Source organism: Carcharhinus amblyrhynchos, chromosome 30 (assembly GCF_965287045.1).
Source record: "Carcharhinus amblyrhynchos chromosome 30, sCarAmb.v2.hapA, whole genome shotgun sequence".
Taxonomy (NCBI): domain Eukaryota; kingdom Metazoa; phylum Chordata; class Chondrichthyes; order Carcharhiniformes; family Carcharhinidae; genus Carcharhinus; species Carcharhinus amblyrhynchos.
Window position 1 is genome coordinate 5,443,876 of NC_137353.1, and position 27,310 is coordinate 5,471,185.

At 44.2% G+C, this 27,310-nt stretch overlaps 1 protein-coding gene across 1 annotated transcript; it reads right to left on the minus strand.

Annotated features, from left to right (window-relative positions):
• Nucleotides 1-350: 350 nt before the first annotated feature.
• On the minus strand, nucleotides 351-27,278 carry cenps (centromere protein S). Its single transcript, XM_080215372.1, has 5 exons — nucleotides 27,190-27,278; nucleotides 22,287-22,410; nucleotides 7,864-7,897; nucleotides 5,008-5,074; nucleotides 351-2,046 (listed from the first exon to the last, which is right to left on the minus strand). Exons 1-5 carry the CDS (start codon nucleotides 27,214-27,216, stop codon nucleotides 1,894-1,896), a joined length of 405 nt encoding a protein of 134 aa, XP_080071498.1. The 5' UTR covers nucleotides 27,217-27,278; the 3' UTR covers nucleotides 351-1,893.
• Nucleotides 27,279-27,310: the final 32 nt, after the last annotated feature.

Sequence of the window (27,310 nt, forward strand, 5' to 3'; positions counted from 1 at the left end):
ATATCATAGTTCCTGGTTGACAAGAATAGAATGATGTTCATATTCCAATTTCACGTGTAATTCTTCTCCAAAATAACATTCATTTAGCTTTAAGACGACTTATTTGGTTATCAACACATTACAAGCAAATTAAAAAACTTGGAGCGGCATGGCAGCACTGCTGTCTCACAGCAGCCAGGGACTGGGTTTGATTCCCGGCCTTGAGACACTGTCTGTGTGGAGTCTGCATGTTCTCCCTGTGTCTGCGTGGGTTTCCTCCGGTGCTCCAGTTTCTTCCAACAGTCCAAAGATGTGCAGGTTAGGTGGATTGGCCATAGCTAAATTGCCCCTTAGTGTCAGGGGGATTAGCTAGGGTAAATGCATGGCATTATGGGGATAAGGCCTGGGTGAGACTGTGGTTGGTGCAGACTCAATGGCCAAATAGCCTCCTTCTGCACTGCAGGATTCTATGAAAAAGCAATGGCATGAAGACAAAAAAAGCTGGAAACAATCAGCAGGTGAGGCAACTTCAGTGGTGAAAGAAACAACGGGCTTGTAGCATTCCATAAACCAAATGGGGATGGCTAGTTCATTTTCAAATTGCTTTCTGGTAAATCTGACTGTGAGTAGCAAGGAATAAAAGAAGGATCTAGTTTAAAATCTCTGGAATTTCTCCAATGATTCAGTGGATTAATGTATCAAGCTATACGGAACAGGAAGGTTACAGTTAACTTCGGGTCAGCTTTAATCTCTGAAGTGGGACTTGAATCAGTTATCCGATTCAAGGACCCAAGTACCTAACGTAGTTTGACACTTCAGTGTATTACTGAGGGAGCACTGCACTGTCAAGAGATTTTGTGCCTTATTTAGCCAGCAACTTAAGTTTATTTTGGCGCAGAAAATGGCAACTCTGGAGGAATTAAGTGCCTTTCCACTTATCCCACAGGAACCCGCTTGCCTGCTTCACCTATGTCCATAACCCATCTGATGTCACCCAAAAAGCCACAATCTTCTCCCAATTTTTTCAACCTCTCCCTTGGGGCATCCAATCTTTCCACTCAACTCTTCCCAATTCGTCCAAGCACTCCATACTGCCTTCCGCCTCCGTGCTCTGCTCCCCAACTACCACCTGGTATCAAAGGCATCGTCACCCAATAGCTAGTCAAAATAAAAGCAAATCACTGTGGATGGTGGAATCTGAAACCAAAAGAGAAAATGCTGGAAAATCTCAGCAGTCTGGCAGCATCTGTAAGGAGAGGAAAGAGCTGATGTTTCGAGTCCAGAAGACCCTTTGTCAACAGCTGGTCAGCCTCCAGTTCTAATGAGGTCCTGCCATTAGATTTGCCAGGTCCTGATTGATTCCTGTTTTCTGGGTTCTGTGACCCTCCATTTCCACCTTGCCTCCAAATTATCATCCAGCCCCAGTATTTTACAGAAATATACTGAATCAATATTTATTTATTACATGCCTTTTTTAATGCAAACCTTAAGCACTCATAGATACCAAAAACACTGAAGAAAGTATTAAACACTATTACTTCGCACAGGTAAATGACACATTCCTATCGAGAGCACAAAAATTAATTTCAATGTATTAAAAATCCTGAGGGGACCTAATTCATAATGTGTAATAAAACTGTGAATTATACTCCGAAGATATTGGCTAACATTTATAAAATTAATGGCCATACTAAGATAGACTGACATGTTTTGCCTGTATCGCAACGCAATTTGAGAGTTTCCATAACTACCTCATTCTCTATTTCACATAATGCCAGTGCTTGTTTGCAGATTCAATTCCCTGCTCTCCGAACTGAGAAAATCTGTTGGGGAAATCTGAGTGGCCAACAGTGATCTTACTCTCAACTCTAGTTCCAAGATAAACTTTCAATTTGAAATGCCTTTTTCTGGAGATTAGTCGATGATAACATCTTCACTTTCAGATACTGTGGGCTCAAGGCGGCCATCAGATTTCTTCTTTCCTTTTCCTGTGGCAAGTGCTTTCTTCTCTTTCTGCTCTGCATTACTGGAAGCGAGGTCATTACATTTCTCTGTAATGAAGGTTAGCTGAAAAAGCAAGAGATCAAATATTTAAATACTGAGTAATAAGCTTTATGCAGCATGGATTGGTCATGCTAAAATTGCCCCTTAGTGTCAGAGGGATTAGCTGGGTAAATGCATGGGGTTATGGGTGGGATTGTGGTTGGTGCAGACTTGATGGGTCAAATGGTCTCCTTCATTGTAGGATTCTATGATCTATGAATAACAGCAACCCAGGTCTGCTGGGCAGTCTAATGAACCATCTCCTATAGCTAGAATGCTAATTTGTGGGGATCCCACTAAGCTTAAGCTCTTTAGTCAGTTTTGTCCTGCCCTATTTTCCAACCAAATGTCATAGGAAAGGGAAAGGCTGTTCCTTGTTGGCATATTATCCTTGCAATTGGGTAGGCTTGCTACTTTCAAAAATTACACCAACGACCCTTACACTGCTCCAATGAGAAGCAGTTTTCCATCGTATGGCGCTGACATGTGGGGCAGAATTTTCCCATCCCACCTGCCACGGGAATCGTAGCGGACAGACACGGACCATGCAAAGGTCCATCAACCTCAGGCAGGATTTTCCAGCTTTGGAGCAAGCACAATCAGAAAATCCCGCCTGTGGTGTTCCCCAGGGATTTGCTTCAAATTGGTGCATCAGCTCTTTACCCTACATATCAATGATTTGAATGAAGGAATTGTATCCAGCACACGTAGTTCTATTAATATAGCACGAGCCTTCAAAATCACGTTTTTATTAAAGTGAATCCCAAGGATTCATCTGTCCGATTGATACAGCAATATCTCAAAAATCATTCTAGCTCTGCATCAGTAGTTGTTTGGTAGCAGATGGGGGCACTGTTGCTGGGGAAGGGACAAAAATAAATTTAAGTTCAGTTTGATTGAATCCGATTTGTTTGTTTCTGCACTTTGCCACCTGGCTATGAATTACAAGAGGAGTATGAATCTTGTTTGTACTGTACAAAAGTGTCCACTTCACATAACATGGCTGTTGAGATCTATAAAGAAAAGACTGAAATAAACTTGCACAAACTTTAAAATGACATAAATATGTGACCTTATCAAAAGGTAGTTAAAATTCTGAGAGACATCATCAATCTTGACACAACTAAGATGTTTGATTGAAAGCTTTGATTCCAAGCGTAGGGAACCACAAGTATACAACTGGAAATCATCAGCTTACACTAAAACAAATGCACACTAGATCCCCAACTAATAGATAGGCATAACAGACCCTCAACTAAATAACAAGGCTGAATTGGTTGAAAGCTATAACAAGTAATTAAGAAGGATAATGGAAGGCTACCCTTCATTACAAGTGGAATTGAACATAAAAGTAAGGATGGTATGCTTCAATTATACAGAGCACTGGTGAGATCACATCTCGAATAGTGTAGTTTTAGTCTCTATATTTAAGGCAGGATGCAAATCATTGGACGCAGTTCAGAGATTCACTAGATTGATACCTGGAATGAGAAGGTTGTCTTATAAGTAAAGGTTAGAGAGAATGTGCTTGTTTCCAGCTGGAGGTTAGGGGCAAATTGATTGATGTGTATATGATCCTAAATGGTCTTGACAATGTGAATGTGCAAAGGATTTTTCATCTTGTGGGTGGGTCCAAGACTGAGGGGCATAGTTTTAACATTAGGTGTGGCCCTGTTAGGACAGAGATGAAGAAAATTCTCTTCTCTCAGAGGGCTGTGTACCTTTGCAATAATCTGCCTCAGCGCTGCTAAACAGGTTCTTGATAAGACAAGAGAATTAAAGGTTATCGAGGGTAGACAGGAACATAACGCTTGAAACACAAACAGATTGGCCCTGACCTTACCAAATGACAGAACAGGCTCAAGGGGCTGTATGGTCTGTCTTTGCTCGTGTGTGTTCATGTGTGCACGCATTGTGTGAGAGAACTGCACAAGTGCCTGGCCAAGAACAGAAGTAAAATTTAATTGCTGATAGTGACTGGTTTAATAAAGCAGCTCACCAACATATTCTCAAGGACAACTGGCGATGAGGAACAAATGGCGGCCTAGCCAGTAATATCAACATCCTGTGGAAGAATAACACTTTAACTCCACTAATCGGAAAGAATCACAAGTGTTTGATTCATGTGCTGAATTAAGCCAACATCAGTAATAATTCGGGATATTTCATTTGGTTTCAATCCCTTGGTCCAGAGGGCAAAGCCAATGTCTCCTCATTCCTGCGATGAAATCCAGGTGTTCATGTCAGGATACATGCGGATGTCAGATCAGGACATTACCAGGCTGCAGGGATTCTTTCCACAGCTGAATAGCACACCTATGTTTACACACATTAAGAGTAATTAGCTGGGTGTGCTAATTGGGGGCTGCCAGCTGGAATCAATTCCGTTAAAAGAAAGTTAAATTTTATTTATTAGTTACAAGTAGGCTTACATTCACACTGCAATGAAATTACTGTAAAAGTCCACTAGAGGCACAGGAAGAAATGGTGGCAAAATAAACAAAGGACAAGTTTGATTGAATCTGGTCTGACTGTAATTCATAGCCAGGTGGCAGCGCAGAAACAAAGAAAAAAATTGGGAGTGAAACTTAAATGTCGTAATGTAGAAAAGTATCCACCGTAACATGGCTGTTTGCTTGAGGGTGAATCTCAACATAGATGATTAAATATTCCGCGTAACACTCAGGTTACCATTCTGTGAGGCCATTGAAATAGCAGATGTGAAAGTTAACCAGAGGTGCCCCATATAGACTATAAGTTCACCCTCTTGGAATTTTTATCTCAAGAAATTAAATAGGTTGAGCCCATTAGTACAACTTGAACCTGATCTGCAACAAGAGATTTTTAATAGTCTGAATGCCCTTCCCTCATTCAGTGAGCATTCTGTTAAGATTATTGTCAAGTTTTAGAATATTTTAAATTGGGAAAGCAAAATTGGAACACAATTATATTACAATAAATGGAAAAAAAGAAGTGCAACTTCACCAGTGCTTTGCTCCTCCTTGCCAACAGTTTCACATCATCCATGTTGACAGTGGTCCGTTTTCCATGTCTGCAGAAAGATATTAAAGTGAACCACTGCATAAATTAAGCAATAAAACACGAACTAAAATATATTCAAACTTCAGGAAAAATTTGATGTTCGAAAAATTTTGAAGGAGGAAACTCCACATGAAGAGGCGGCCATGCTACACAGCACACCTTAAGCACGTTATCTAGGTTGCGATGCAATGCTGAGTGGTGTATTGTTGACAGTTCTTTTTTGCAGAAGAGATGTCACACTGAGGATGTCTGAAAATAATGATCTCACAAAATTCATCTGCAACTTCATGAAGCGTAAGCTAGAGCATAGTACAATGGGAATTGGAAGGGTTTGAAAATGTTTAAAACGTGGCTGAATCTTATTCCAAACTAAAATAACGTCAGCAATTGGACAGTGCTTGTTAAACAATCCTGATTGTCAGGCTCAAATTGCATCAATTGTGGGACTGTGGCTCACTTAAGCATGTTAGAAGCCACACACACAGAATCCTTTCCTCTTACAGATAGAAGAAGCACGTCCATGCCTTTTTTAACTAAGCAAATGCTTGGGGTACAGTCATTGGCTGGTTCTTGACCAGAGTCAACCTGCTTGGTTTGAATTTAAACAAAAACTTGTTGGTTCCCTGATGTATTATCTATCCATGGCAACTTCTACCAATCAGAATCAACTTGCCAACCAGTGCTCTTTTCTCATGCAGTATAAATTGTTGTTGCCTTTACATCTAGTATGCACATTTTCCCTGATGAGTGTAAGATGAAAAGCTTTGACAGCCTATCTCTTTTCTCAGCCACTCTCGAGATCTGTACGACCGAAGTTATTTGCATACTTGAGACAGAGTGACAAAGTCTCGCAAAATGAACAAAGTTCAACTTTCAGTTAAAGTTAAGAACACGTAAGTTATTGATTGAATTTCTCCTAAAGCGTGTCAGACCCAAAGTTGTGCCTGTGTACATTTCCAAGCATATCAATAATGCTGAAGTGAGACACAGTCCCACGATTGAGAGAGGGTTTAAGCAAGAAGTAATTGAACAGATTGGTAGCAGAGTTATTAATTCATGCCATGCCCTACATCATGCTTGGCCTGAGGCGAGCATATTTTTTATTTTTTGATTTGACCAGTTTGTGTCACTATATTACCTCAATAGGTGGCCATAAAACATACCTGCTTGAAACAAGCCTGCACCATAAAGTCATTTAAACATAATCATTTTGGCAGCACAACCTTCATCTCCAGCAAATACCATTCCCTATTTGAGGGGTTTAAACTCCTCTACTCACAGCTATCGCCTACAAACCTGTGTCCATAGGAACTAGGAGCAAAAGTAGGCAAATTCAGCCCTTTGAGCCTGCTCCGCCATTCAATGTCCATTGAAGACTCTGAATCCTCAAAAGTGAACCTAGTTAAACTAGGCACATATATTGCCACTTGTGGTCCTGAAAAATGCCCAGTCTACCTCAGATTGCCCTGGAAGGGTCAGACGTCTCAAAAAATTTGACAAAAGGTGAAACTAGTAGTTTCATGCTGCTGGTATGCAGTAGCAACACAAGTGGTATTGTCCACTAGTAGGATGCTGCCAGCAAGTCAGACAGACGTTCTACCTATCACACAAATGAGTAATGTGATTTATGACTTTCAATGCTGGTGTGATGTCAGGTATATAGGCTGTAGTGCCCAATGACTGGCGGATTGCACGAAACAGCATCCCCGCTTTCTGATATTCACAAAACGCAAGGAACACACCGTACCCAACCAGCCTGTGCTTCTGCAACTCAAAAGCGTCCAACATTAAACACCGTTCCGGGATTGGACAGGTGAGGGCAGCACAGTGGTTAGCACTGAGGCCTCACAGTGCCAGGGACCCGGGTTCCATTCCCGGCTTGGGTCACTGTCTGTGTGGATTTTGTACATTCTCCCCATCTCTGTGTGGGTTTCCTCCTAGTGCTCCTGTTTCCTCCCATAGTCCAAAAACGTGTGGGTTAGGCTGACTGACCTTGGTAAATTGCCCCTTAGTGTCAGGGGGACTATCAGGGTAGATACATGGGCTACGGGCTGGATGGGATTGTGGCCGGTGCAGATTTGATAGGCCGATTGGTCCCCTTCTGCATTGTAGGGATTCTATGATTCTATTTGCTAAACAACCCTGACTGCATTAAGAATTACACTGATAACTAATTAAGTTTAAGTTTATCAGTGAGGCTCTCATGCTGGAAGCTATATATATTCACAGACAGGGATCTGTCCTTTTGAAGACAGAAGGAACTTGTTTATGTATTGCATCTTTATCAACTAACCAAAAGCTACTTCTTGTTGCATTGTCCATGTCCAATCCAAGTCCACTTCCCATGCAGTAATTTTCAGTAAAATTATTTCCTTTGGTGAACAAAGGTTTTCCTTTCTCTGACCATCAGCTAGGCTCCATTATAACGTAGTTTATTTTATTAGTTGCAAGTAAGGCTTACATTAACACTGCAATGAAGTTACTGCGAAATTCCCCTAGTCGCCACAGTCTGGCACCTGTTCACGTCAATGCACCTAATCAGCATGTATTTCAGACTATGGGACGAAACCGGAGCACCCAGACCAAACTCCGCAGACACAGGGAGAACGTGCAAACTCCACACAGTGACCCAAGCCGGGAACTGAACCCAGGTCCCTGGCGCTGTGAGGCTTTGTGCCATCCCTTAGGGACCCAAATTAACCAGGAGATTTAACCACAAAGAGGCCCCTCTTGTATCCCCCTACTCCTGAGATACAAGTTAAGATCGAAACATACATTCACTGGAAGAGTACTACTTACTTAGCAAAAAGCTCGAGGTCGGTGGCAAAATTCTCTGAAAAACAAAAGAAGGTATTTAAAAATAAGTAACACCTAAAAGCCTCACAGGTAAAAGACAATAAATCACAGCTCAACACAAATATATATTTGTCAACCATCAACAGCTTTAAGAACATAAGAACATAAGAAATAAGAACATAAGAACATAAGAACATAAGAACATAAGAACATAAGAAATAGGAGCAGAAGTAGGCCATCTGGCCCTTCGAGCCTGCCCCGCCATTCAATAAGATCATGGCTGATCTGTCGTGGCTCAGTTCCACTTTCCCGCCCTCTCCCCATAACCCTTAATCCCTTCTCTTATCAAAAACCCATCAACCCGCTTCTTAAAAATATTTAGCGAGGCAGCCTCCACCACTTCAACGGGCAGAGAATTCCAGAGATTCACCACCCTTTGAGTGAAGAAGTTCCTCCTCAACTCCGTTCTAAACCACCTCCCCTTTATCTTGAGGCTGTGCCCCCTAGTCCTACTGTCTTTTTTGAGCGGGAAGAGTCTCTCCACCTCTATCCTATCCATCCCATTCATCATCTTATACGTCTCAATGAGATCTCCCCTCATTCTTCTAAACTCTAACGAGTACAAGCCTAGTTTATTCAGCCTCTCCTCATAGCTCAATCCCCTCAACTCCGGTATCAGCCTAGCAAACCTCCTCTGCACTCCCTCCAGGGCCAAAATATCCTTGCGCAGGTGCGGCGCCCAAAACTGCACACAGTACTCCAGCTGCGGCCTCACCAATGCCCTATACAGCTGCAGCAAGACCTCCCTACTTTTATATTCAATCCCCCTCGCTATGAAGGCCAGCATCCCATTCGCCTTCCTGACCACCTGCTGCACCTGCAAGCTGGGTTTTTGCGACTCATGCACAAGGACCCCGAGGTCCCTCTGCACCGTCGCCTGCTGCAGTTTTTCGCCACGTAAGTAATAGTCCTTCCTACCATTCTTCCTACCAAAGTGGACCACCTCACACTTGCCAACATTAAATTCCATTTGCCATTTCCTGGCCCATTCACCCAGCCTATCTAGATCCTTCTGCAGACTCTCCACACCCTCCGCACAATTTGCCTTTCCCCCAATCTTGGTGTCATCAGCAAATTTCGACACCCTGCACTCGGTTCCCTCCTCCAGATCATCTATATAAATGGTAAATAGCTGAGGCCCCAGCACCGACCCCTGGGGCACCCCACTAGTCACCAACCGCCAATCCGAATAGCACCCATTGACCCCCACTCTCTGCCTCCTATTTGACAACCAATCCTCTATCCACGCTAACACCCTACCCCCAACTCCATGTCCCCTGACCTTCTGCAAAGGACCTTCTTCTTTCAAAGGATAAAGAAAATTACAGCACAGGAACAGGCCCTTTGGCCCTCCAAACACACACTGACCATGCTGCCCGACTTAACTAAAACCCCCTACCTTTCTGATGACCGTATCCCTCTATTCCCATCCTATTAATGTATTTGTCTGGACGCCCTTAAAACTCACTATCGTATCTGCTTCCACTAGCAAAGGACTCACTCTCACAGCAGTAAGTTCCAGGCACGCACCACCCTCAGTGTAAAAAAAACTTGTCTCATACATCTCCTTTAAACCTTGCTCCTCACACATTAAACCTATGCCCTCTCGTAACTGACTCTTCCACCCTGGGAAAAAGCTTCTGACTACCCACTCTGTCCATGCTCCTCATAATTGTACACTTCTATCAGGCCACTGCTCAACCTCTGTCGCTCCAGTGAGAACAAACCAAGTTTCTCCAACCTCTCCTCATGGCTAATGCCCTCCATACCAGGCAACATCCTGATAAATCTTTTCTGTATTCTCTTCAAAGCCTTCACATCTTCCTGGTAGCATGGTGACCAAAATTGAACATGATCTTCCAAGTATGCCTAACTAAGGTTCTATAAAGCTGCAACATGACTTGCCAATTTTTAAACTCAATGCTCTGGCCAATTAATTAATGGTTTGCAGGTGCAGCAGGTAATTAAGAAGGCAAATAGAATTTTGTCCTTCATTGCTAGCGGGATGGAGTTTAAATACAGGAAGATTATGTTACAGATGTATAAGGTGCTGGTGAGGCCATACCTGGTGTACTGCACAATTTTGATCTCCTTACTTGAGAAAGGATATACTGGCATTGGACGGGGTGCAGAGGAGATTCACTAGGTTGATTCTGGAATTGAGAAGGTTGGCTTACGAGGAGAGACTGAGTAGACTGGGGCCATACTCATTGAAATTCAAAAGAATAAGGGAAGATCGTATAGAAACATAGAAGCAGGGAAGTTGTTTCCACTGGCGGGTGAAACTAGAACTAGGCAGCATGGCCTCAAAATAAGGGGCAGCAGATTTAGAACTGAGTTGAGGAGGAACTCCTTCACACAAAGGGTTGTGAATCTGTGGAATTTTCTGCCCAGTGAAACCGTTGAAGCTATCTCATTGAATGTTTTTAAGGCAAGGATAGATAAAGTTTTGAACAGTAAAGAAATTAATGGTTATGGTGAGCGGGTGGGTAAGTGGAGCTAAGTCCACAAAAAGATTAGCCATGATCTTATTGAATGGCAGAGCAGGCTCGAGAGGCCAGATGGCCTTCTCCTGCTCATAGTTCTGATGTTCTTATGAAGGCAAGCATGCTGTATGCCTTCTTGACTACCTTCTTGACCTGCGTTGCCATTTTCAGTGACCTGTGCACTTATATGATGAAAGTAAAGACTTGAAAGCAAACATCCCCAACAAAATAGATTGCATCAGAAATGATTCCAAGGATATTTAGGGATTACACAAATGCTTTACCTTAGGCTTCACTTAGGGTCAAGACTGGAAATGAAATTCACAAAATCATTTCATAATTAATACTATATGAAAGAGCCAATGCTAATTTTTGCAGAATCTTATTACTAATGTTGGAATTATTACTCTGCTTGTCTCATTCAAAATTCATTTAGAATATTGTCGAAATATTGAAAAGGCGGGCAGGCAAGCAACGGCGCAAGACAGAGACCCATGAGGACTACAAAAACAGATCTGGTAGATTGGAAGAAAGTGAGACCTTGCTGATTTTAACTTGAAATCAGTGTTTAGTCTGAAACTGGTGGATATCATGGCAAGGCTGGCAGGCAAGAGCGGGAACTGAGACAATGAGGAGACAATGGCCTAGTGGTATAATCGCTGGACTATTAATCCAGAAACTCAGCTAATGTTCTGAAGACCTGGGTTCGAATCTCGCCACAGCAGATGGTAAAATTGAATTTTTTAAAAATCTGGAATTAAGAATCTACTGATGACCATGAAACCATTGGTGATTGTTGGAAGAACCCATCTGGTTCGCTAACGTCCTTTACAGAAGGAAATCTACCGTCCTTACCTGGTCTGCTCTGGAGTCATATGTGGGCCAAGGTGGTTGGCTCTCAACTTTCCTCCAAGGGCAACTAGGGATGGGTAATAAATACCAGTGACGCCCATGTCCCATGAATGAATAAAAAAAGTTGCAGATGATTAGCGTGGTTCACTGTTTCTGGAAGACCCTGCAATTATTCAGCTAATTTCATATCTCAAATCACAGCTAATAAGGCATCTTTGAAGCCTGTTCACTACCAAAAAAATTTAAAAATTCAACAGTAGGTCTGGTCACAGCTGGGTCCGATAAACCGCAGTAAAATAAATGACAAGATAATCTATTTTTTGATGGTGTAAAGATAAATGTTGACCAGGAGAAGTCCCTTGCTGTTTTTTTGAATAGCTCCAGGGGTGTGCTACTTCCACCTGAGTAAAAAGTCTGACAACATCAGGTTTTAGTCCAACCGACTTATTTGATAGTAAACGCACAGGCTTTCGGGTTAGTCCCTTCGTCAGGTGACATCCACATCATGACTTCCACCTGAGGCAGCAGACTGGGCCTTAGTTCAACATCTCATCTGAATGAAAACGCCTCTGACAATAAAGTTCTGAAAAGCCTCGTGACAAGCATTAAATGTAAATTTCTAGTCACACTCCCAGATATTAGGTAGAGATCTATACTCCAGCTGCTTGTAAGCTTTCCACTCTAATTGATATGCTATGGCTAAACTTCAGTAACTCCACAAACCACAAACGCAAGCTAGTGCAATTCATCAAAACAATTTGCTGTACAATATTTTAAAACAGCCAATTATATATAGCAAGGCCATTGGGTCTGATGTTTTACATTTATCCTCATTTATTTTTCTTTTAAAGTTCACAGTGCCACAGGAATTGAGCACAAAGTCTGACACTTCACTGCAGTGCTGAGGGAATTTACATTGTAAGAGGCATCATCTTTCAGAGCTTTCATTAAACTGATGCCTTTATCTGCTTATTTAGTTGACTGAATAATTCTATAGGATCTTGCACAAAGAAAGCAAAGGTTTCTCCCAGGATCCTGACCTGCAAACCAAACTGAAATTTGTCATTCATTCATTGTTTTTGACACCCTGACAAAGGATGTCTCAGCATAAATCAGCTGATGAGTTTATGAAAATGTAAAACCTGAAATCATTACAAATAAAATTAATTTCAAAACAAAATAAATGAAATTATTTGCTTTTAAAAGGAAACTTACAGCATATCCATGAGCTAGATTACAGGATGACTCAGAGTCACAGAGGTTTACAGCATGGAAACAGGCCTTTTGGCCCAACTTGGCCATGCCGCCTTTTCTTTTAAAGCATCTGAGCTAGTCCCAATTGCCTGCATTTAGCCCATATCACCCCTATACACATCATATCCATGTAACTATCTAAATGCTTTTTAAAAGATAAAATTGTACCCGCCTCTACTACCACCTCTGGCAGCTTGTTTCAGACACTCACCACCCTCTGAATGAAAAAATTGCCCCTCTGGATACTTTTTATCTCTCCCCTCTCACTCCTTATCTCTCTGGAGTGTAGAATTCCAAACACTAACCACTCTCTAAGAAATAAACCCAACATATGTGGGAATTTGCTCTGCTCTGATTTATTTTACACCTGACGTAGTTTTGAAATTTGGCACCTAATTAATCCCTGGCACAATATTAAGAAATTCTAGACCCTCTTTTTCTTAATTTAGCAACCCGTCCCTCAGAAATCTCTATTTAAATAAACATAGGAGACTCTTCCTAAATAGGAAACATACACTGAATTGTGATATATAACTCCTTAATTTGTCCACAGTGATTTTCAATCTCGGGCAGGTTAACATACATATGAATTAGGAGTAGGAGTGGACCACCCTACCCCTAGAACCTGCACTGCCATTCAAGCAGATCATGGCTGCTCTGACTATAACCTCAACTCCACATTTCTGCTACCCTGACAACCTTTCACACCTTGTTACCCAAGAATCTATCCAGTTCCGCCTTCAGTGACTCGAGAAGGATTAAAACAATTAACTGGCTGAGACAATCAAGGTTACTGTCCCCAAGCACAACATGGGCAGAGGCCTAGGAGAGAGCTTTCTATTGCTAACATAAAAAGGAGGACAGAATGGGTGGTGTTTTTTTGTTTTATCTCTAACACAGGAACTGTGAAGTGATGCACTTCAAGATCCAGATAAGTATTGCAGGTTGCACACCTCCAAGATGTTCTCACACCAAAATTATGTAATGCCACATCCTTCAGAAATATAGCTGCATTAGTGATAGATGAAAAGCTACAAATTCATGACTATTGCAAGACGTTGTGTAACAGAATATTTTCAATGGGGGGGGGGGGGGGTGCGTGGGGGGAAGCGACAGGTTGCTAAGAAAGCAATTTATGTTATAGTTCATTTTGGAGTGTTCAAGCCCATGAATGACAAAGTAACCTACAGTAGGAATCTTTTATTTTGTTCATTCTAGACACACGTGATACACGGGAATTAAATGTTAGAAAAAGGTGCAGGTTAGGTTGATTGGCCATGCTAAATTTCCCCTTAATGTGAGGGGAGTTAGTAGGATAAACATGTGGGGTTATGGGGATAGGGTGTGAGTGGGATTATCTTCAGTGCAGGCTTGATGGGCCGACTGACCTCCTTCTGCACTGTAGCGATTCTATGAAAAATAGATTGATATAAGTTATCCTTCTTTTGGCTGGTAAAAGTCAAATCTGAATCATGTTCAACCTACACGTTATCGCACATCTCATCCATATCAGATCAAACTTTTTGCACGAATGTTGCAAAGTATTGACCCAAATTCAACATAAAGATTGTTTAAAAAATTGACTGACAGGAAAAAAGAAACCTAAAAGTTTAAAAAATGTATTAGCCTAAGAGTGCATCCAACTTTTAACAAGTTCATCCTCATCACCGTGAAAAGCATTACAGCTTGTAACATTTGGTCGTTTCAAATCTGGTTAATAATTTCAAATAGGAAGCAAGAAAATGACAAAACATGGCTGAGAAAAACAGTACACATGTCTAGGAGTCTAGCACTTTAGCAACATCCTATCTCAAATCCCACACATTTCTCAATGCATATGAAAGCTTCACATTTCCACCAGTATTTGAAATTGTGGTAATTCTCACCTCTTACCCATAGAGCATGAACATATATTTACATGATGCTTTTAGCATAAGAACATGCCCCCAGGCACTTCACAGAGGAACATTATCAAACAAAATCAGACACCGAGCCACATAAGGCAAAAGTAAGTCAGAGTCAAGGTTTCAAATGGCATTTTAAAGGAAGAAAGAGATTTATGTACCGAATGCCAGAACTTGCTTACTGCCTTGACGAAAAAAACACGGCCGCCAGTGGCAAAGCAATTAAGATCAGGAATGATCCCGGCCAGAAAAAAAGCATTGCAGTTATCTCAGAAGGTTGTGGCACTGGAGGGGATCACGGAGTGGTGATGGGTCGGGGTGGGAAGGAGGGGGAGTGATGAAATGAGAATTTAAAACTGACATGCTGCTTAACTAGGATCCAGTGTAGATCAGTGAACACAAAAGATGGGGAATGAACAGGATTTTGAGAGAGTAAGGACAGGGGCAGCAGAGTTTGGATTACCTCAAATTTAAAGAGGGTAGAATGTGGGAGGCTGACCAGTTACGCTTTGGAATAGTCAAGCCTCAAGGTACTAAAGACATGAATGAGGGTTTTGACAGCAAATGAACTATGGGTAAAATCAGGCAATGTTACGGATGTGGAAATAGTCTGAGTGATGACATAGATATATGCATCCGGTAAAAATGTTCAGCAAGTGTCCAAACTTCGATAAGATAGTACTGCCAAGTGTACCTTCATTCTCAATTTCTAAATGATCCTTAATTAGAAATCAGTAACAACTCAATAGTAGTCTCACAACATCAGGTTAAAGTCCAACAGGTTTATTTGGTAACAACACAGTAGCACTGTACATTGGGATCAGATGTTTTTCTTTAGGGATATATTTCTTTAAGAGATGCACTCTGAGATTAATTCTTTCTCACCATGAGCTCAGCACGTCATGGACTTGGGGAAAATCCCCCCTCTTTCCCCGGCTTAAATTCAGCGTTGCCTACAGAAGGTCAGCAAAGTTGAGGTACATTTTGAAGTGACTGGTAAAACATGGGAAAATCAACAGGTCAGGGAAGTGGATATAGCACACGGAGATGGGAGGCTGAGCTGAAGATAGCCAAATCCCTGCATACTAATACAACAGTTCTGATTTTAAATTGCTAACATATTGAATCATACAGCATGGGAGGGGACCATTGGTGCTTTGAAATTTCTGTCACCTTTCTCCTTGTGTTCTCAGCACCCTTTACTTTTCTTCCTTTATTCAAGGGTTTTTTATGGGAAGCAAATAAATGGAATGTATTTTGCTGGAGGCAAGAAGGACATGGAGGCGTTGGAGAGAGTACAGAAAAGGTTTACCAGGATGTTGCCTGGTATGGAAAGTCTTAGCTTTGAGGAGAGATTGGGTAAACTGGGTTGTTCTCCTTAGAAAGATGGAGAATGAGGGCAGACCTAATAGAGGTGTATAAAATTATGAAGGGCATAGATAGGGTGAACAGTGGGAAGCTTTTTCCCAGGTCAGAGGTGACGAACACATAAGAAATAGGAGCAGGAGTAGGCCATCTAGCCCTTTGAGCCTGCCCTGCCATTCAACAAGATCATGGCTGATCTGAAGTGGATCAGTTCCACTTTCCCGCTTTCTCCACACAACCCTTAATTCCCCTGTCTATCAGAAATCTATCTACCCGTGACTTAAATATATTCAACGAGGTAGCCTCCAGCACTTCAACGGGCAGAGAATCCCAGAGACTCACTGCCCTTTCACAGGTTTTAAGTCGGTCCGCCTTGTTGTCCAATGAGGGACATACACACGATGGGTCGTACTTGGGCTGCTCTTGAATGTTCGAGAGTGGCCTAGTGCTTCATGTCATTAGTGTGTGCTTAAACTGGACCAGATGCTGGGCAACATGACAGCTCAGTGACTATCACTGTTTGCTGTGCAAACACATGGATTTGGGCCAGTGTCTGTGGGAGTTTGCGCATTCTCCCCATGTTCGCGTGGGTTTTCCCCGGGTGCTCCGGTTTCCTCCCACACCCCAAAGATGTGCTATTAGGCTGATTGGAAGTAATAAATTGTCCCTAAATTAGTTTCCCTCAATGTGGATTGCCATAAAACAATAGATAAGGGTCATGGGTGGAGGGGGGGACTGGTAATGTTAAAATGGCAGCGTGGGCTTGTTGGGCCAAAGGGCCTGTTTCCTGGGCTGTTTTTGTTCTTTGTTTTGTTCTTTGTCCTTTGAGTGAAGAAGTTCCTCCTCAACTCTGATCTAAACTGCACCCCCCTTAATTTGAGGCTGTGCCCTCTAGTTCTGCTATACTTTCTAAGCGGGAAGAATCTCTCTACCTCTACCCTATCTAGCCCCTTCATTATCTTGTAAGTCTCTATAAGATCCCCACTCAGCCTTCTAAACTCTAACGAGTACAGACCCAGTCTATTCAATCTCTCTTCATAGGCTAACCCCCTCATCTCCAGTATCAGCCTGGTGAACCTTCGCTGTACTCCCTCCAAGGCCAATACATCCTTTCGCAAATGCGGGGACCACAACTGCACACAGTACTCCAGTTGCAGCCTCACTAGTGCCCTGTACAGTTGCAGCAAGACCTCCCTCCTTTTATATTCTATCCCCCTCGCTATAAAGGCCAACATTCCATTCGCCTTCTTGATCACCTGCTGCACCTGCAGACTGGGTTTTTGTGATTCGTGCACAAGGACCCCCAGGTCCCTCTGCACTGTAGCATGCTACAGCTTTTCGCCCTTTAAAAATAATCCCTCCTATTATTATTTCTACCAAAGTGGATAACCTCACATTTGCTAACGTTATTTTCCATCTGCCAGGTCCTCGCCCACTCACTCAGCCTATCCAGATCTCTCTGCAGACTTTCCGCGCCTTCCTTGCAATTCGCTTTTCCACTCATCTTTGTGTCATCAGCAAATTTTGATACCCTAAACTCAGCCCCCTCCTCCAGATCGTCTACGTAAATGGTGAACAGTTGAGGTCCCAGCACAGATCCCTGCGGCACCCCACTAGTCACCAACTACACCCACTGCAGAACAGCACCCACTGATTCCAACTCTCTGCTGCAACACGAGGGGTCACAGGTTCAAGGTGAGGGGGGCGAGGTTTAACTCAGATATCAGAGGGACGTATTTTACACAGAGGGTGGTGGGTGCCTGGAATGCACTGCCAAGCAGGGTGGTGGAGGCGGACACGCTGGGATTGTTTAAAACTTATCTGGATGGTCACATGAACAGACTGGGAATGGAGGGATACAAACAAATGGTCTAGTTGGACCAATGAGCGACACAGGCTTGGAGGGCCGAGAGGCCTGTTTCCTGTGCTGTATTGCTCTTTGTACATACTGCAATATCTCCTTTCCTTCTCTATGAATTGCATGCTTTATCTGTATGGTGCACAAGAAACAATATTTTTCACTATATATCAATACATGCAACAATAAATCAAGTCGAATCAGCTGTTGCTTGTCCTGCCCCAGTACATCAAGTGTCAGGATGCATTACAGGCTTGAACACAGTGCTACAAGTGCCTCTTGACATGATCCACAAGATGCATCTTCCTTTTGAAGCTTTGGATATGGTTTAAGATGCATAGTGGTTAACCTAGTCCTTTACATCACACTCTTTCGGAGTGAAGAAAAACAACTTGCAGAAGGGAATTATAGTTTACCAGAGGCAATTCCAAAGTTAGGCACGCTATGATTTTCTTTTCTGAAACTTGGCGTGGTTTCTTACCACAAAAGCATGAACAGGATGCATGTCCTTTCTCCTGGAAAAATGCAGCTGAGGGTTGACCAAATAAAGATCTTTAAAATTAAGAAAGGTTTCATTAGAGTGGATAGAGAAGGAACGTTTCCCTCCCTAGGGGCCTAACTAGAGGCCATGAATACAAGATAATCAAGAAATTCAACAGGGAAGTCAGGAGAAACTTCATTGCCCAAGAGTGTTGAGTGTGAGAAACTTGCCATCGGAGCAAGCAGTTGTTTGTGGCAGGCAGGGTGGCAGAATTCTGGTGAATATAATGGGATAATGATATAATTAAGTAAGCAAAGATGGGAAGAAGCTTGAGTGAAGCATAAACACAGTCAGCCCAACCAGTTCATGAACAGACTGTTTCTATGCCTTATATCCTATGGAAGTACTAAAAACAATCCACATTTCTGTAAATTACCAGACTTCACAAACTAATCTGAAAGACGCGCTGGTTAGGTGCACTGACCCAAACAAGCACGGGACTGAGGCGACTAGGAGAATTTCACAATAACTTAATTGCAATGGTAATGTAAGCCTTGTGACTAATAAATATATTTTACTTTAATTCCTGCATGTTATCATTTATTTTGATTGTAGATATTCAGTTAAGACATTCCTCAACTATTTTTGAAGGCTGAGAATTTAGTTTTACATTTAGAAAAGCTTGGAAACTACCAATGAATTATACATATTCTTTATATTTATGGAAATGTGTTCTCTGTCTGTTTCAAAATCTCTTCTCTGATATTACTGGATTTCAAAACCCACATGTCAGATTTCAGACACTGCCACCCACAACTTGGGAAAGTCAGTTCAGTGCTAACCTAGACAGCATTCAGAATAATTCTTGATCTCAGGAACACCCCAATGCTTCCAGAAACCAGGAATTTCTTCCCTGACGGCTGATATTCTAAAATCCCATTCTCTAGGATCCCAGACCCTACAGAAAAATCCTAGAACCTCCATTTGGTAACCTTAGAATAGCCCTAGAGGGGTACTTGTTGTTAGACTGTGATACCTTATCTGACGCTGTTAGATTTCAGGCCTGTTTCTCAGTAGCTCGCACACTACAGGCCAACCCCAATGTCTCTTTCATTCCCAGGGTGTAGGTTCTGCTGGCAAGACTGGTATTTGCTGCCCATCCCTGGTTTTATAGAACTGAATATCCCACTTTAGACGGTGATTAAGAGTTAACCCCTGGAACAGAAGCTTCATCATCACTTTTACTGATGTCAGCTTCTTACTTCCAGATTTTTTAAACCAAACTCAAACTACCACAGTGGAATTTAAATTCACATTCTCTAGCTATTAGTTAAAAGATAGATTCACATACCAATAACATCTAGCTTAATAAAACCTCTGACTCACTGTGAGCCATACCATAGTAAATTAGCTAAGTTTTATTTAAAAATGCTGATTGAACAGTGCTCTGTTCTTCATGAAATGACTAGGTAACAGAATGATTTTTATCAACTTCCTTATAGCATAATTTCCCCTCAGTGCTCTTTTGATAAGATCTTGCTTGCTTAAGACACAAACACATCACAACCTCCTTGCTCTTCTGTACTTAAACTTACTTGGTGCAAGGGGGCTTGGATGGGGCAGAGTTTGTAAAGAGCATCCAGGAGGGCTTTTTGAAACAGTATGTAGATAGTCCAACTACAGAAGGGGCCATACTGGACCTGGTATTGGGGAATGAGCCCGGCCAGATGGTCGATGTTTCAGTAGGGGAGCAGTTCGGGAACAGTGACCACAATTCAGTAAGCTTTAAGGTACTGGTGGGTAAAGATAAGTGTAGTCCTCAAGTTAAGGTGCTAAAATTGGGGAAAGGCTAATCACAATAATATTAGGCAGGAACTGAAGAATGTAGATTGGGAACAGATGTTCGAGGGCAAATCAACATCTGGCATGTGGGAGGCTTTCAAGTGTAATTGATAGGAATCCAGGACCGGCACATTCCTGTAAGGATGAAGGATAAGTATGGTAGGTTTTGGGAACTTTGGATAACAGAGATATTGTGAGTCTAATCAAAGAGAAAAAGGAAGCATTTGTCAAGGCCAGGAGGCTGGGGACACATGAAGCAAGTGTGCAGAAGGTGAAGTCAATGGATGCCTGGAACCCGTTGCCGGCTGAGGTAGTGGAAGATACGATAGCGACTTTTAAGGGGCGACTTGACAAATACTTGAATAGGATGGGAATAGAGGGATATGGTCCTCAGAAGGGCAGGGGGCTTTAGTTCAGTTGGGCAGCATGGTCAGTGGAGGCTTGAAGGGCCGAAGGGCCTATTCCTATGCTGTAATTTTCTTTGTTAAACCACATGGACTGCAGCCATTCAAAAAGGCGGCTCACCACCACCTTCCCAAGGGCAATTAGAGATGGACATTAAACACTGACCTAATCAGGGATGCCCACATCCCATGAATAAACAAACAAAACCCCATAACAACCCAACACCATGTTTCTAGTGTTATGGCTCAGGTCAGAAACTTCAAAGTGTTTTATGGAGTCCGTCTGGATCATAAGTTTTGCACCTTGAATTTTGGCTAGGATATGCATGAGATGTTTCACCTCGGGTAGATTCAAATGACCCACTAGGGAGCTTTTCTCAAGGAAAGTTTATTTAAGAATATAGTTAACATATATAGCAAGAACTTTTATCAGTTACAAACAAAAACAAAACAACCACAATAATGTAGAACCCTCAACAAATATGTCCAAGATGTTCATGGGATTAGCACCAATCCTATAAATAACCCTTTAAACAAATTCAACACAGCAAAGACTAATGCTTATGTGATACTAGGATTGAGTCCTTTGGATGGAGAATTGAAAACTCAGACTTGTCAGGTCTTGCAAGTCTCTTGATTCACCCAGAACAGTTCCCCAGACCACCAGGGAGAGACACTGGTCAAGACACCAACAACAGATTCTCTTCTTCAGAAAGGCAAGACCTTGCTTTCAGATAACCAGCAGAATTTCCAAATAAAAGAGAGAGAGAAACACTTCTTTTCTGCTTGCTGTCCCTTCTAAAACCTGCAGCTCAGAACAGAAAACAAAATAGCTCGTTACCTGACCTGCCAACCAGCTTTCTTTCTAACAATGTAGGGTCATAAATCTAATCTCAGAAAGTACCAGAGGCCTCCATTTAAGCCACCTAAGGGGTAATAAAAGGACATCTGGTAGACAGTTTGGCAGCAATAAGAAACATTGAAGCTGCAAGAGCTCTTTCTCGAAAGGTAAACTAACAACACACTAGATTGTTTCATTCCTTATAGATCTCCCAGTTTATCCTTGCTAAACTAAGATCACCTGTAATACTGCTTTCAGAGGCACTAAAATTATTTGACTAGATTCATAGTTCAATCCCCCTCCTGACAATATTGGTCTTGTAGACATTCATGGTTCATTTCTCCTCTCTTTCGTATCTGATCTTTACACATTAGATTTTTACCTTTCCAGATATGGAGACGTTTATTCACATTAGAAGTCAAATTCTCCGCCATTATAATCAAGTCCTCATACTGCATGTTAATGAACACAGGAAGAAGTCTCACAACACCAGGTTAAAGTCCAACGGTTTATTTGGTAGTACAAGCCACTAGCTTTCGGAACACTGCCCCCTCATCAGGCATAGAGGGAAGACAGAAAGGCAAGTAACCGAAGCTGCGCTGCCACACCTCTTTAGCAGGCAGCTTTAGAGACAGACATTTGACAGCAAATTGTCTGCCTTTCCCTCCAGCTGAAATATGAAGTGCAACATAAGATGCCACAGTGGTTGGCACTATTGTCCCACAGCGCCAGGGACCCGGGTTCGATTCCTGGCTTGGGTCACTGTCTGCGGAGTCTGCACATGCTCCCCGTGTCTGTTTGGTTTCTTCCGGGTGCTCCGTTTTCCTCCCACAGTCCAAATGGCGTGCTGGTTAGGTGGATTGGCCATGCTAAATTCTCCTTCAGTATACCCGAACAGGCGCCAGAGTGTGACAATTAGGGGATTTTCAAGTAACTTCACTGCAGTGTTAATGTAAGTCTACTTGTGACACTAATAAATGAAGAAGGATAAAGAGAGAAGACTATCAGAGAGACAGGATTTTCTCCAGCACATGGAAGAGCAAACATCTTAATTAGCAATTCAACGTTGAGGTACATACCACATTGTCTGAAGGTTGTTTCTGCGATGGCAGCAATGGTCTGCTTACTGAACTCTATCTCTTTATCTTCGCCAACCTCCTGACAAAGACACCCAACTGTGTAGTGAACAGCAGCGCGAAACCTCTGTTACAGAAAAATTACTTTAAGGTAAGATCTAATTTTCTCAAATGCTCTTAAGTCTGGCAACTATATTGCAAAGTTACCAGCAGGACACAGAAGAAACTGAGACATAGTGGCCTAGAAAACATGCAACTGGGACAGGGAGGACAGAACTGGTATGTGAAGCCTCATCAGCGGACACAGTGCACAGGATAGCTTACCAGAGGTGCCAACCTGTCAGAGGGAAAAGTCACAAATGGCTGGCATCAGAGATGCAGATCTCAACAGGCCAGGCTATCATACAGTCAGGGGTTTACAATAATGGAAACAGGCCCTTCGGCCACCTTGTCCATGCCGCCCTTTTTTTTAAACTGCTAAGTTAATCCCAATTGCCTGCATTTAGCCCATATCCTCTATCACCATCTTTACCCATATCCCTCTGTATCCATCTTACCTATGTAACTGTCTAAATTCTTTTTAAAAGACAAAATTGTACCCACCTCTACCATCACCTCTGGCAGCTCATTCCAGACACTCACCACCCTCTGTTTGAAAAAATTGTAAAAAGTCTGACAACACCAGGTTTTAGTCCAACCGATTTATTTGATAATAGACTCACAAGCTTTAGGGGTTAGTCCCTTCGTCAGGCGAATGGAGAGTTCTGGCCTCGGACAGCTGAAATATGAAGTGCAACATAAGATGCCACAGTGGTTGGCACTATTGTCCCACAGCGCCAGGGACCCGGGTTCGATTCCCGGCTTGGGTCACTGTCTGCGGAGTCTGCACATGCTCCCCGTGTCTGTTTGGTTTCTTCCGGGTGCTCCACTTTCCTCCCACAGTCCAAATGGCGTGCTGGTTAGGTGGATTGGCCATGCTAAATTCTCCTTCAGTATACCCGAACAGGCGCCAGGCCGTCCCATCGTATCGGGCAATAGAACTCTGTGTGAGAACCTCTCCGGCTACGTCGAGGGCATCCTGAAACCCATTGTACAAAGAACCCCCAGCTTTTGTCGCGACACTACGGACTTCCTACTGAAACTCAGCACACACGGAGCAGTTGAACCAGGGACACTCCTCGTCACAATGGATGTCTCGGCGCTCTACACCAACATCCCCCAAAACGATGGCATTGCTGCAACTGCCTCAGTACTCAATGCTGACAACTGCCAGTTTCCAGATGCAATTTTACAACTCATCCACTTTATCCTGGACCACAATGTCTTCACCTTCAACAACCAGTTTTTCATCCAGACACATGGAACAGCCATGGGGACCAAATTTGCACCTCAATATGCCAACATCTTCATGCACAGGTTCGAACAGACTTCTTCACTGCACAGAATCTTCAACCAATGCTATACACTAGATACATCGATGACATTTTCTTCCTTTGGCCTCATGGTGAACAATCACTGAAACAACTATATGATGATATCAACAAATTCCACCCCACCATCAGACTCACCATGGACTATTCCCCAGAATCAGTTGCATTCTTGGACACACGCATCTCCATTAAGGACGGTCACCTCAGCACCTCACTGTACCGCAAGCCCACAGACAATCTCACAATGCTCCACTTCTCCAGTTTCCACCCTAAACATGTTAAAGAAGCCATTCACTATGGACAAGCCCTCCGTATACACAGGATTTGCTCAGATGAGGAGGATCGTGACAGACACCTCCAGGCCCTGAAAGATGCCCTCATAAGAACAGGATATGGTGCTCGACTCTCAGATTGGCAGTTCCGATGCGCCACAGCGAAAAACCGCACCGATCTCCTCAGAAGGCAAACACGGGACACAGTGGACAGAGTACCCTTCGTTGTCCAGTACTTCCCCGGAGCGGAGAAGCTACGACATCTTCTCCGGAGTCTTCAACATATCATTGATGAAGACGAACATCTCGCCAGGGCTATCCCCACACCCCCACTTCTTGCCTTCAGACAACCACACAACCTCAAAAAGATCATTGTTCGCAGCAAACTACCCAGCCTTCAGGAGAACAGTGACCACAATACCACACAACCCTGCCACAGCAACCTCTGCAAGACATGCCAGATCATCGACATGGATACCATCATCACACGTGAGAATACCATCCACCAGGTACATGGTAAATACTCTTGCAACTCGGCCAACATTGTCTACCTGGTACGTTGCAAGAAAGGATGTCCCGAAGCATGGTACATTGGGGAGACCATGCAGACGCTACGACAACGGATGAATGAACATCGCTCGACAATCACCAGACAAGACTGTTCCCTTCCTGTTGGTGAACACTTCAGTGGTCACGGGCATTCAGCCTCTGACCTTCGGGTAAGCATTCTCCAAGGCGGCCTTCACGACACACGACAGCGCAGAGTCGCTGAACAGAGACTGATAACCAAGTTCCGCGCACATGAGGACGGCCTTAACAGGGATCTTGGGTTCATGTCGCACTATCTGTAACCCCCAACACTTGCCTGGGTTTGCAAAACCTCACTTACTATACTGTCTGGAGACAATACACATCTCTTTAACCTGTGATCAGTGCTCCTTCCACTCACATTGTCAGCCACTTCAGGTCTTGAACAGCAGGTTAGGTGTAAGGATTTGCATTCTAATCAGTAATCTCTAAACTGTCTGTGCTTTATATGCTCTGTCTGAGGCCAGAACTCTCCATTCACCTGACGAAGGGACTAACCCCGAAAGCTTGTGAGTCTATTATCAAATAAATCGGTTGGACTAAAACCTGGTGTTGTCAGACTTTTTACTGTGTTTACGCCAGTCCAACACCAGCATACCCACATCATGAAAAAATTGCCCCTCTGAACCATATTGTATCTCTTCCACTCACCTTAAACCTATACCCTCTAGTTTTAGACTCCCCTACCTTTGGGAAAAGACTATCTACCTCATTCATGCCCCTCATTACTTTACAGACGTCTATAAGATGACCCCTAAGCCTTCTACGCTACAGGGAAGAGTCCCAGTCTATCCAGCCTCTCCTTATAAGTCAAACCATCAAGTCCTGGTAGCATCCTAGTAAATCTTTTCTGCACTCTTCCTAGTTTAATAATATCCTTTCTATAGAGTGACCAGAACAGTACACAGTATTCCAAGTGTGGCCTTACCAATGTCTTGTACAACTTCAACAAATCGTCCCAACTCCTGTATTCAATATTCTGACCAATGAAATCAAACATGCCGAACGCTTTCTTCACCACTCTGTCCATTTGTGACTCCACTTTCAAAGACTCTGAACCTGTACCCCTACACCTCTTTGTTCTATAACTCTCCCCAACACCCTACCATTAACTGTCATTACCATTAACTATCTACAAAGGCTCATGGACATACATCAAGAAATGCTTGTGCTTTGAGCAATCTAGTGGACAGCTTGTACATAACCCACTGGAGCCTTTTAGTGTCCTTCCAATCTATAATCTGCACTCAGAACTGCATCCCTCATCATATCTCTGATGTTGGTACCAATATGGACCACAAGGTCTGGCTGTTCATAAGGGTCAAGCTCCAACTTGACCAAAGATTTTCCACAGCCCTGTCTAGCAGGGTCAAGGTGGTCTGTTCCATCAGCAATGCACTGGATGGGGCACTACTATTGAAAGCAGCACCCAGGGTATCACATCAATAGCACTGTGTTTCCTAAGAGTGCTGGTAGTGTCAGAGGAGATCCATTTGCAGCCCTCTCTCAGAAAGTTCACATGTCTGCTCCTCTCTGTTTGCCACTCTCTCATTGCATTGCTGGTGCCACCTAACCATTTAACACAAACTGTTGCAATGCAACTATTTGTGGGCAGGCCTTCCAGAACAACAGGGGAGGGGGGGGTTGGCGTGGGGAACGAGGGGGGAGGTTGGAGGAGGGGGGAGGTTGGAGGGGGGGGGCTGTCGTGGGGAACAAGGGGGGAGGGGGGGCTGTTGTGGGGAATGAGGGGGAGGGGAGAGGGGGAGGAGGGGGGAGGGGGAGGGGAGAGGGGGAGGAGGGGGGAGGGGGAGAGGGAAGGGGGGAGGGGGGCTGTCGTGGGGAATGAGGGGGGGAGGGGGGAAGGGGGAAGGGGAAGGGGGAGGGGGAGGGGGGGAAGGGGGAAGGGGGAGGGGGGGAAGGGGGAGGGGGGGAGGGGGGAAGGGGGAGGGGGGGAGGGGGAGGAGGGGGGCTGTCGTGGGGAATGAGGGGGGAGGGGGGCTGTCGTGGGGAATGAGGGGGGAGGGGGGCTGGCCTGGGGAATGAGGGGGGAGGGGGGCTGGCCTGGGGAATGAGAGGGGAGGGGGGAAATCGGGGGGGGAGGGGAGAGGGGAGAGGGGGGAGGGGAGAGGGGAGAGGGGGGAGGGGAGAGGGGGGGCTGTCGTGGGGAATGAGGGGGGAGGGGGGCTGGCCTGGGGAATGAGGGCGGAGGAGGGGGGAATCGAGGGGGGGAGGAGGGGGGAATCGAGGGGGGGAGGAGGGGGGAATCGAGGGGGGGAGGAGGGGGGAATCGAGGGGGGGAGGAGGGGGGAATCGAGGGGGGGAGGAGGGGGGAATCGAGGGGGGGGGGAGGGGGGAATCGAGGGGGGGGGGAGGGGGGAATCGAGGGGGGGGGGAGGGGGGAATCGAGGGGGGGGGGAGGGGGGAATCGAGGGGGGGGGAGGGGGGAATCGAGGGGGGGGGGAGGGGGGAATCGAGGGGGGGGGGAGGGGGGAATCGAGGGGGGAATCGAGGGGGGGGAGGGGGGAATCGAGGGGGGAGGGGGGAGGCGGGTGTGTATGAGGGAGGGGGGTGGGTGTATGTGTGTGTGTTGGGGGGGGGGGGGACTGATTCCGCTACCTCAGACTGAGCCGCCTCGGCCTCCATCCCCGGGCCCGCGTACCGCCTGAAGCCGCTGTGTGTGTGTCCCTGCTCCCGGCTCTCGGCTCCCGGCTCCCGGCTGCGGCGCTCGCGCGGTTTT